Genomic DNA, 12,189 nt, shown 5'->3' on the forward strand with positions numbered 1-12,189 from the left:
AGTATAGCTATTTATTTCTGACCCTCCATTGAATAGGCAATCAATGGTGGCCAGATAATACTGGCGTAATATGTTCTCGAATAGACCAGACAGAGACGAGACGGGTAACAGCAGAGCCCACTTGTATGACTGGTGAGCTGCTGTCTTCAGAGAACACCTGTTACAGCTAGGCAACTTTGCTTTCTTTGGGGGCCGATGCAAAACAAAGCGCGGAAAGCGGGCGCTGAAAAGTCAACACCTGCTTTCTTAACGGGCGCCATGCTATATTACAATTAGGGGGTCGCATTAGCAAGGAGGTGTTAGGGTTGCTTGCGCGACATTAGAGCCTCCTTGCTAACGAGACCCCGCGGTTACCAGCGGTCTGCCGGTTATGAAAACCGACGCTAAGTTTTTGGGCATCTGTTTTCATAACGCAGCCGGCCAGTTATGAAACCGACGTCGAGCATATAGGTGTCTGTCTTCAATGCGGCTGGCTGAGTTTTTTTGTTTTTTTTTTAAACTTTAAAAAAAAAGTATAGAAAAGCAGTTTTTTTCTGCTTTTCTGTACTTCTTTTCAATGCACTCAGCTATTAACGCCTGCTCCAGGCAGGCGTTAATAGCTGAGCGATAAATGAGCGCTGTCCCATTCACTCCATGTCGCGGACGCGCGTTAAATAGGTGCTAATCCCACTATTGCATTAGGGGGTGGATTAGCACCTATTTAACCCGCGTCTGACTGCGTGTTAAAACAGTGCGCTCGGATGAGCGCACTGTATTGCATCGGCCCCTTTGAGTGTTTAGTTCTATAGTCTGTTTATACACCCAAAAATTTGTGAGGTTGAAAAGCTCCTTTAAAGTAAAGAAGGGAAAAGTACTGTTGAGAAAGAAAAAAGTTTGATAATGAAAGATCAATCTGCTTAAAAAATGATTTTGCTAATGTTTTCCCTCCCCTAGTCAACATACAGTAGATTTGCTGTGTTCCTGTGAATGATGCTGCCAGATCTGCATAAGCATGCAACTCCTCTTTAAATGTGTTAGACTGTTGTTTCTTGGCATTTGACTGATCCATTTAAAATACTGTAAATGTGTTTTTCAGGTCCAGTAGGAGTAGGATTGAATGAACTGAAACGAAAGCTGCTAATCAGTGATACCCAGCATTATGGTGTGACAGTGCCACGTAAGTACAAGCTATGTTTGTAGAACCCCCAAAAAATGAGTGTTGCATTTTGAAGAAAAGAAATTAAACCTTAATGTTTTCCAGAAGGTACCCAGATACATTGCAGCCCCAGACTATCATAAATGTGCCATAATTTATTTTCTCTAGGATACTTGGAAAACTCTCCATAGGGATTAATCCGAAGGGTCTGGCCACAATGTTAAACGCAAGAGACTCAGGTTAAAGTCTCCTGCCTGGTTGGGCTGTCTTGCTGCAGAGACTATGCTCTCAGTTCTGGGACAGAAGGAGAGGGGGAATGGACATGTCAAGAGACAGAAAACTTCCCTCCAGCTTTCCTGGCTACTGAGGGATCCTGTGTGCCCTCCTAGGCATGCGATCTGGTATAAAGGAGATTAAAGAGGGAGAAAAGGAGCAGAAATGTTATTGTTTTTCATATATTATCTAAAGTCTGCGCATTGGGGTAGATTTTAAGAGGCGCGCGAACAGCCTACTTTTGCTTGCGCATCAGACTCAAGCAAAAGTACGCTGGATTTTAGTAGATACGCGCGGAGCCGCGCGTATCCACTAAAATCCTGGATCGGCGCGCGCAAGGCTATCGATTTTGTATAGCCTGCGCGCGCCGAGCCGCGCTGCCTCCCCCCGTTCCCTCCAAGGCCGCTCCGAAATCGGAGCGGCCTTGGAGGGAACTTTCCTTTGCCCTCCCCTCACCTTCCCCTCCCTTCCCCTACCTAACCCACCCGCCCGGCCCTGTCTACACCCCCCCCTTACCTTTGTCGGGGGATTTACGCCTCCCGGAGGGAGACGTAAACCCCCGCGCGCCAGCGGGCCTGCTGCGCGCCGGGCCGCGACCTGGGGGCGGGTACGGAGGGCGCGGCCACGCCCCCGGGCCGTAGCCACGCCCCCGTACCCGCCCCCAAAACGCTGCCGACACGCCCCCGGAACGCCGCGACGACCGGGCCCGCCCCCGACACGCCCCGACACGCCCCCCTCCGAGAACCCCGGGACTTACGCGAGTCCCGGGGCTCTGCGCGCGCCGGGAGGCCTATGTAAAATAGGCTTCCCGGCGCGCAGGGCCCTGCTCGCCTAAATCCGCCCGGTTTTGGGCGGATTTAGGCGAGCAGGGCTCTGAAAATCTACCCCATTGTACTGAGAGAGGCTATTTCAGCAGCACCCAGCATAGAGGAGTCAGAAAATGATGGGCCATTTCAGAGCAGCCGGTCCAGCATAAGCCCCTCCTTATGTTGTTTTTTGTTTCTAACAGTCAGTGATTCCTGATAAAGAATTGGTTGTTCTCGTAGAGATTTATCTCTCAGTCTGACAGTGTTTTCATTGAAGATAATCTGAAAAAAAAAATCTAGCACTCCAACCCCAATTTTGGCCGTTTGTCATGACACAATTAAAACTCTATTGGAGAGAGGTGGGGAATAGCAAACCCTTCGTTCAGTCACTTCTTTTTATTTGTGTCTAAATTTTGGAGATTAAAAAAGTAAATTTCCCAAAATGTCAACCATTCCTTCTTGCTTTTATTCTAACATGTTTTTATCATTTTCAAAGATGTTAAATGCTAGTCTCTTTTAGGTTTATTCTTAGAGAATATCCTAATTTATACTACATTTGGATGTACATGTTCTTTTTTTTAAATAATATATTTATTGAATTAGCACAGATTGGGTATAATGCAAACTAGATATCTGGTACCTGTGAAACAGAGGAAATAGCAGAACACAGTAATAAGAAAAAAATATCACATACCAATCCAGGATAATCCAAAATCCATTTAACTATACCCCAACATGTACCATCTGCACTTCTACACACGCTCCAGGCACACTAAATTCCCACATAAATAAATAATTTATTTTCTACCAGTTACATATTATTAGATAGTATGTATGACATCAGATTGTCTCCACAGTTGTAACTAAACCTTATTTGCAGATATATTCCTAGGATTAACTAAATTGACTTCTTATTTTTTTCATATGAGTGCACTGCTTCATAAAAATAATCTGTTGCGCAAAAGATGGTAGTTCTTCACTGTTCCAGGTAGACAAAATAGCTCTTTTAACCCACAAGTGTGAAACGGAAACAAAACATAAGTCCTCCTTGGGCAATCTAATCCCTCTTTCTAAAAGACCCAAATCAGTTTACCATTCCAAGGGAAAGTACAATTCAAAATTTTTCAGTAAATAAAAACATTTTGTTCCAAAAGAATTACAATTTATGACATTCTATAAATATATGGCAAAAAGTACCTGTTTGCTAGTAACATTTTAAACACAGATCAGATTCTTATAATTTAAACTTGGACCCCTGCACCCTAGTTACATAAAACCTGTGTAATAGTTTGAATTGCATTTCCCTCATTTGAACTGCTGTAAGCTCTTTATATAAGGAAACAAAGGCAGTATTTTAACCACATCAGTTATAACTTTAAGATCAGAGGACCATACATCAGCCAACCTTAACCAACAGAGGGTTTCATTATCATGTTGTAAAATGTAATACCAAATAGCAATTTTATTGGTTTTCACCATGACAGCAGCTTCTGTGCATCTTGCCTCTGCAATGGAATTACCAATACATTGTAAGCAATAGTGTCAGGCCTGCAAATAAACAAAAAAGTGAACGATTGGGATGTTCCAACACGTACAAATTTGCTGAAAAGAGAGGAAAAAAGCTTCATGAATCATATTGCTGACATTCCACAACCCCTTTAACCTCTCAGTCCAAAAATATAGACTTCCCCAACCCTGCAGGAAAGTCAGCATTACCAAAGAAAGTAAAAAAAAGGAGAAAAAGAGGATTTCCTTCTAATACTTGCCCTCCGCCAGCTCCAAGCCTTCCTAATAGAAAAAACACAAAAATTAACTTGAGAACAAAAAGGCTATTTACACCATGGGAAGTGCAAAAGATTAATTGGCCGATATAGATAAACCACTCTTCCATCAATCGTTCACCATCAAATTTGCTGATCCTCACACCCACTCACAAACAAAACGTAGCAAACATGCCACATTACACAATCGTAAGTCAGATAATGCTAAGCCTCCCATTTTTCTTGAACCACCAATTTAGTATAGCTAATCCTTGCCATTTTGTTCTTCCATATGAACATAGTAATTAACGACGTAAAACAAAGAATATCCTTTCTCTTAACCCATAAAGGAAGCGTCTGTAATATTTTACATAAATTCACCATTTTAACAAGTGCAACCCTGCCCGTAACAGACAATGGTAAAGATTTCCATGACTCTAATATAGCTTTAATCTTGTCTAAAGCTTTCTAAAAATGTAGCCTGAACTCAGACCTTTCTTGTCTGCCGCTTGCACTGACCATAGTCTGAATATTGGCCATTTTTGCCTGCTGCCCGCCTCTGACCCTAGCCTGACTCTGCACCTATGCTTCCACGGCTTCCTAAGAGACTCTCACCTAAGACCTGCCGGCCCCCGGAACCCAAGGGCTCAACCCAAGGGAAAGGGGCTGGTATAGGTGGAATTCCTGACCTGTCTCTCCTCTGCAGAGTCTTTAAGGACCTAGGTCTTCCCCTAAGTTGAGCCAAATTTACTACAGCAATAAGGGTCCATGAATCTTAAATTCTCCTTAAGAAAAACTAAATAAGAAAAATACTTATTTGATAGTATCTTGGTGAGAAGTAATCCTTGTAAAGGGACAGGTTTCTGTTCAAAATACTATGTAACAAAAATTAGAGTGAAAGTGAAATATAAAAACTTGCTTTATACATCAGAAGTAAAATATTTCTCATTGAAAATATTGGAACATTTGAAATGTTTATTCTGTTCAGTAACTGAATTTGTTTCCAGAGGTGAAGAACCTGAAAAGTTATCCATTTGCTAGCAAAATAAAACTATTAATTTAATTATAGAAGTGCCTTTGAGACCATTTTTCTATCTTTACTTTTTAACATTGAAAATACTTTGGTTGTTTAAACATTTCCATAACATCTTTTAAAAGTGGAAACCCTTATAGCCTAACCATCTGGCTACCAACATGACCCATAGTAATTTTGTACCCAGGAGTGTTTACAATAACTTGCTTAATCACTACAGAGACTGATTGATGTACAAGAATACAGTAGCTACTCCAGCCTTATTCATTGCAGCAGAAGCAAAGCATAATTCTTCCACCCACCAGCACTTCCGTTTTTGATGCTCTAAATCACTGAGAGGTATCTCCTGAAGCATTACTTTATGCTGTTCAAGGCACTCAAAATGGTTTGCCTTTTAATTACCAAATTGATACCTCCCACATTCCAGGTGACAATTGTGGAACTATCCATGTTCCATACTTGTGTACTGCTCTAATTATGCAGAATGATTTCCCTTATACCAGATGGGACCCCCCCAGTCTAGGCCCCCTCCCATAACCCTGTGCCCAAAATCCAAACATGAATGTACTCCTCCTGATTTCCAAACAAACCTATCCCTGGCCCCGCACATATCCACACTCCGCCCATCCCAACCTTCATTTCCCCCCCCCCCCTCCCCTACGCTTCCCCTTCCTAAATCCCTCGAACATTCATACCTTGCCTCCAAGCACCCAAGTTAAGAGATCGCATTCTGATGCAGGGCGCCATCCCTCTCATCTTACCCAGATAAAATACTAAAATTATACTAAAAAATTTGAAAACAGCATTGACCTCAGTTAATTTCTCCATGAAAGAAACATAAAACAAAATTGAAAAAAGTCAGAAACATTGCACCCCATTCACTGTATAACCGCATATCAAAAGACTGTAAACAGGCAATGCATTTGTGTCCACAAACTCCAATGGGAAATGAAATGGCAGCAAATAACAAAAAAAAAAAAAGACCAAGACATTGCATGCAAGAGTCTCAAATGAAGCAGGAGATTTTGAACCCCAGCCACCATAACTACATAATAAAATCAACTGGTGCAGTGTACAATGCCGGTCACCTCCAACCCGGACCGAAAGTGGAAAATGTCATGCAGAAGCGTAGAACACATACAGTGGGCTGTTTGCCAAAGTCTGCAAGGACGTCCTGCTCAAAGAATGGCTGCTGAAGCGCTCTCCACGTGGCTGGCGAAAGACTCACCAGGGTAACAGTCAAGGTTTCCCCTCCAACTTCTCCAACAATGCCTGCACCTCTGCCGGGAATGAAGCCTGGTAACAAACCTCTGATGGGAGCTCCACAGTTTAGCAGGATAAAGTAACATGCCCTGGATATCTACCTAATGCAGCTTAGTACAGACCGGGGCAAATTCATAGCACAGAGCAGCCACTTTATTAGAATAATCTTGAAAAACAAGGTTCTTCTTCTTATCATGTAAGAGCTGCTTCCCCTGTCAAAGTGCCTATAGAATGGCTGTTTTATGACTGAATGTAAGAAAGCTCACTATTACAGCATGTGGTCTAGTCACAGCCTCTTCCTTGCAGCTTAAACGGTGGGTCCTCTTAATTTGCAACTTTTTCTGCTCTGTGCCAAGGCTCAACTACTGCAGTATCCATGTCTTAAGAAAGCCTTGCAGTTTCGAATCTGCTATACTTTCTGGCAGATAAATGAAGCCCACGTTATTGCACCTAAGCCTGTTCTCAAGGTCGTCATTCTCAAATTTGTGTGTCAGTTCCTTTAATCTGACCAATTCAGTGGCGTATGTGTTCACTTCGTCATACAGGTCTGAGACTCTTTGCTCCACATCCGAGACCCTCTTTCCAATAGAAGACATCGCCTCCGTCCCTTCTAATTTTTCCTGGACCTCAAATTTTGCTCCTAGCGCTAAAACCCACCGCGGCTGTAATTCTGCTATTGCTGCTTCATTTGGCAGTGTAGTAATCAGAACGGCCGACTCCTCCACCATTTTATGCTCCGTTGGCTTAACTTTCTTCTCTTTGTCCCTTTTTCCCCAGAGCATGTGGACATAACTGAGTAAGTTCTGTGCCATCTGACCCACTTGATAGTTCAGCTAACAAGAGTGGGTCTCAATAGATTATTACGTAGAGAATAAAGGTATTGAAGCAGATAAGGCGGGATGGCACCCGGGCCAGCAAGCTCACACGACTTGCCGAGCTCAGTGCATCACATGCTCTCTGTGCTGAATGCTGACTGACTTTAGCTGATCAGATTCTCGGCAGGCTTAGAAGCGGGGTTAGATCAGAGGTAGAAGGTTAGGTGGCTAGCACTGATTTTTAATGCTAGCCCTTCGATCTGAGATATCAAATCGGTTTACATTCAGGTACTGTAAGTATTTCCCTATCCCCAGAGGGCTTACAATCTAAGTTGTTGTCCCTGAGGCAATGGAGGGTAAAGTGACTTGCCCAAGGTCACAAGGAGAAACAGCAGGACTCAAACCCTGGTGTCTTGGTTCGTAGCCCACTGCTCTAACCACTAGGCTATTCCTCCTCCCTTCTAGGCAGCTCGCTGCTTCTTTGAAAACTGACCCATTTATATAAATACAAGTATTCAAAATTTGGAGCCTGTATCACTTTCTAATCATTCATCCAAAAATATTGAATATATAGAAAAATGACACCATTAACATTGACTTAAACTATTAAGGGGATTTGTTTAATACCAAAATGCCTTTTTCCTAATCTATTTTAAAAATATCTGGCACCTCAAACTCTGATTAAACCAAAAGACCTGTCAGGTTGCATGCCTTCTACAAAGCTGTGTGTTTATAAAATCATGGCTATCACAGTTTTAATGGTTATGTCACACACAGAGTCCTTCAACATAAAACGTCTTGTGCCAATTTATAGCGCTTTTTGCCTTCAATTCTTTGTGAAACTACAAAGGTAATAATCTTATCAAACGCAAATGTAGTAATTTTGTCTATACTTTTACCACATCGCAAAATGAGCAGTGAGACACAGTTCATTAAATGCAGTCTCTCTTCAAAATAAACTTGGTACAATCTTCCTGAATGATTTAGCAACAAAGCAAAATTGGAAAAGGAAACTGAGGGTTTAGATGTTGTCTTCACTCTCTCCGTCCATTCCTCCTTACCCTCCCTCTCTCTTTTGTTCACCCCTCCTCCCATCCCACATCCCTCTCTCTCCTCTTATCCCCAGCCTTCTCACTCTTCTGCTCTTCTCCCCACCCCACTGGAGCCCACCCCTGTCCTCCCAGGCTGAAGACATTGCCCGCTCCTCGCCTCCTCAACAGGCCCCAGTCAGAGCCAAGATGCCCCCACCTCATCCACCAAGATCCATTGTATTTTCAAAACCCTCTAGACAACTACACGCTTACAGAGGGACCATTTCTGCCAAAGGTAGATTTGTGTGAAAAATAGCTGCTGAGAGACTTTTAGTAGTAGGAGGAAACACGGCAATTTATGTTCAACAGTAAAAAAAAAAAAAAAGGGGCAAATAGATACTGTGTGAGCGACTACATGCAGCCACTAAGGTCAGCCCCTGTTCTGGGTCATTAATTATATTGTTATAATGTTTATTTTTGTCATCCATTTTTTTGGGGGGGAGGGGGGTGTCTATGAGCCTCCCCTCCATCCACCTTTGAAGGAGGACATTATGCACATATGGAATTCAGACTGAGTTCATACCAACTGCTTATGTACATGTCGAGTGTAAGTATGAAGCAAATTAAGGAAATTTACAGCTTTTCTGAGTTGTGGTTGCATTTTCAAGTATGCAGGCCAATGGGAAAAGACCCAAAACAAGACTTTTGCACTTCAGACACACAGTACTTTTCCCCCAAAACACATGTATATATCTCTGTTTACCACATTTACATCCCAGGTGCTAAAAAAAAAATATGCATTGAAAAATAAAAATTAAGCAAAAGTAAATACTTTTGTTTTTCCCACAATAGATTAAATCAAAAGTATATGAAAACATATGTTTCTAGAAACCAACACTTCAGGCCACTTTCTCAGCTGTCCACCTCTCTTACATGTCAAAAAAAAAAAAGCCTGTCACACATATGCAGTTGCTATGGGACTTCCCAAATAAAATACACTATAAGTTAAATATATGACAGCCAACAACGACATAATAATCTATACCTGCCACAGCCAGGAAAGATCAGTGGCATAAATATATACCAGTAGGCACACTTAAAAAAACAAAAAATACAAGAAAAAATACTTAAGCAACAAATAAAACCTTTCATATTAGGTCCCTCTTCACCAAGCACCCTGTTCTCCCCCCTCCATCCACTTAAGGTAGCCTCCTCTCTCATTGATCCCTCCCTCTTCCATCAGGTCCCTGTTCCTTCTCCCTTAAGGTACCCTCCTCTCCCATTGACACCCTCCTCCTGCTCTCCCATTAGCCTCCCCCCCCCCTCCTCTGAGCACCCTCCTCTCCCCCATTCAGGTCCCCTTACTCCTTTAGGACACCCTCCTTCCCCTATAAGTCCCTTTCCTCTGAGCCCCTCCTCTCTCCGTTAGGTTCCCCTCCTCCCTGCCTGTTACGCTGACAGATTATGCTTCCGGCACGGTGGCTAAGAACTACGCTGGAAGTGCCTGGCATTGCTGCAGATTGTGATCCCAGGTCACATAAGGGCATATTTTAAAGTACTGGGTGTGCCCGATTTTGTTCATTTTCTTTCCTGGGACAGGAGGGAGGAGGCCTGGAGGGCCATCGCCATGATTTTGGTATAGAAGAGCTTTGGGCTGAGTAGGATTGCAGCCAGCCAAGGGCGAGAATCAGGATGGGGGCCAACGGTGATTTTTTTTTTTTAGGTACAGGACTGCCACTTAACCATACTGTATCTCATGATATTCATTCAGTTCCGCATCTGCCAAATTTGAAAGATTCAAGACCTCGGCATGTACATTTTATAGGGCATCTCTGATGAAACACCCTCAGAGCAAAGGACTAAAGTGACTTGAGGAAAAGACGTGCAGTGCTATTCCAGTCACTGCTACACTTTAGTAGCCGTGAGATGACCTTGTTAAGAACCTTTCCTTCTCTCTTCCTGGGTATATGTCTTGAATTGCAACTAGAAAGTATTTTACAGTAGAGATGGAGACGAACACTATAATTCAGACTGTTAAATCTCCCAATGTATGCTTCATTTTCATAAATAAGAGATATATATCAGCTATTGCAATGCAAGCCTTTTACCCTTCATTTTTTTGTCTTGTCACAAATCTTTTTTTTTTTTTTCTCTTTCCACTAAATTATAGACACAACCCGGGCAAGAAGGAATCAGGAAAGTGATGGCGTCGAGTACATTTTCATTTCTAAACACTTGTTTGAAACAGACGTGCACAATAACAAGTAGGTTTGGAAAGCCCTCAAGCATAATCTCTGCCAGAAAGTTTATATTACATAGTACAGTATATGCATATGTGTGCATACATATGCATATCATATATATATAAGCTGCCAACCTTTGGTAATAGTTTCCTTTATGTAACAGCATAAAGATGTGTATGCATACTATAGTACTGATGGTTATTTAAACTAAAAAGCAAAATAACTTTTAAAAGGTCAAATGAGTGGCAGCCTGAGTGAAAAATGTTTTGGGTTCCACATATGGGGATATGAACTACTGCCAAGACACCAGTGTTCAAATGGCTTTTGAACATTTATTTAAAGTGCCTAAATGCTCTTATGATTAACATTTGGATTTGATGCTCTTTTGAGATGCTGAATTAAGGTTGTTTTATTTCCAAGGGGTGGAGGGCTTGTATTGGCAATATTTTTATAAACTGGCTGTACACTGGGATTCCTCTAAGTCGAACCTGACAGTATGGCAGTGTGAATGAGATTCATGAAATGAAACAAAAAGCACAGGCTGAACGGACTCTCAACAGAATATCACTATGAATGTTCCTTTTTTTTTTTTTTAGCTAGCAAGCCATATACTTAAAAAAAAAATCATTTGTGCTAGTGAAGCAACTGCAAAATACAGTAATAATATACAACTATCTAGGCATCATAGTGGATAATACTTTAAAATCATCAGCTCAATGCGCTGCAGCAGTCAAAAAAGCAAACAAAATGTTAGGAATTATTAGGAAGGGAATGGTTAATAAAACAGAAAATGTCATAATGCCTCTATATCGCTCCATGGTGAGACCGCACCTTGAATACTGTGTACAATTCTGGTCGCCGCATCTCAAAAAAGATATAGTTGTGATGGAGAAGGTACAGAGAAGGGCAACCAAAATGATAAAGGGGATGGAACAGCTCCCCTATGAGGAAAGGCTGAGGAGGTTAGGGCTGTTCAACTTGGAGAAGAGACGGCTGAGGGGGAATATGATAGAGGTCTTTAAGATCATGAGAGGTCTTGAATGAGTAGATGTGAATCGGTTATTTACACTTTCGAATAATAGAAGGAGTAGGGAGCATTCCATGAAGTTAGCAAGTAGCACATTTAAGACTAATCGGAGAAAATTCTTTTTCACTCAACGCACAATAAAGCTCTGGAATTTGTTGCCAGAGAATGTGGTTAGTGCAGTTAGTGTAGCTGGTTTCAAAAAAGGTTTGGATAAGTTCTTGGAGGAGAAGTCCATTAACGACTATTAATCAAGTTTACTTAGGGAATAGCCACTGCTATTAATTGCATCAGTAGCATGGGATCTTCTTAGTGTTTGGGTAATTGCCAGGTTCTTGTGGCCTGGTTTGACCTCTGTTGGAAATAGGATGCTGGGCTTGATGGACCCTTGGTCTGACCCAGCATGGCAATTTCTTATTTTCTTAGTTCCATCAGCCCAGGAGTGAGTACAGAACCTGCAAGAAACCCAAAATCAGATAAGAGGGATAAAATAAACTCAAAAGAATTAGACAGAAAATTGGATGAGAAAAGCTCCCCAGTTTAAAGCAAAATAGCAAGTTTGGGTGCTCATCTGACACATGAAGACTCAGAGACCAGCAGCCAAATTGGATCAGAAGTTCCTGAGACCCTTCAAGATCCAGAAACAGATCAATCCAGTCATTTATAAATTATAGCTCCCTCCATTGCTCCAAATTCGTCTGGTTTTTCATGTCTCCTTATTAAAACTTTATGTTAAGAACTATTGTCAGGATTGCCAAATACCAGTACTACCACCACCACCAGTGATGATTGAGGGCGAACCAGAA

General features: G+C 42.0%; 1 protein-coding gene across 5 annotated transcripts in view; it reads left to right on the forward strand.

The window, feature by feature from the left end:
• Nucleotides 1-12,189, forward strand: part of MPP7 (membrane palmitoylated protein 7) — a 745,631-nt gene that overhangs the window by 687,300 nt on the left and 46,142 nt on the right. For all 5 annotated transcript variants that reach the window (XM_029588635.1, XM_029588634.1, XM_029588638.1 and 2 more), the window contains 2 exons: nucleotides 1,076-1,156; nucleotides 10,287-10,380. In XM_029588635.1, coding sequence (XP_029444495.1) covers nucleotides 1,076-1,156; nucleotides 10,287-10,380 — 175 coding nt within the window. The remainder of the gene's footprint in view (nucleotides 1-1,075; nucleotides 1,157-10,286; nucleotides 10,381-12,189) is intronic.

Source organism: Rhinatrema bivittatum, chromosome 2 (genome assembly GCF_901001135.1).
Source record: "Rhinatrema bivittatum chromosome 2, aRhiBiv1.1, whole genome shotgun sequence".
NCBI classification, from domain to species: Eukaryota; Metazoa; Chordata; class Amphibia; order Gymnophiona; family Rhinatrematidae; genus Rhinatrema; species Rhinatrema bivittatum.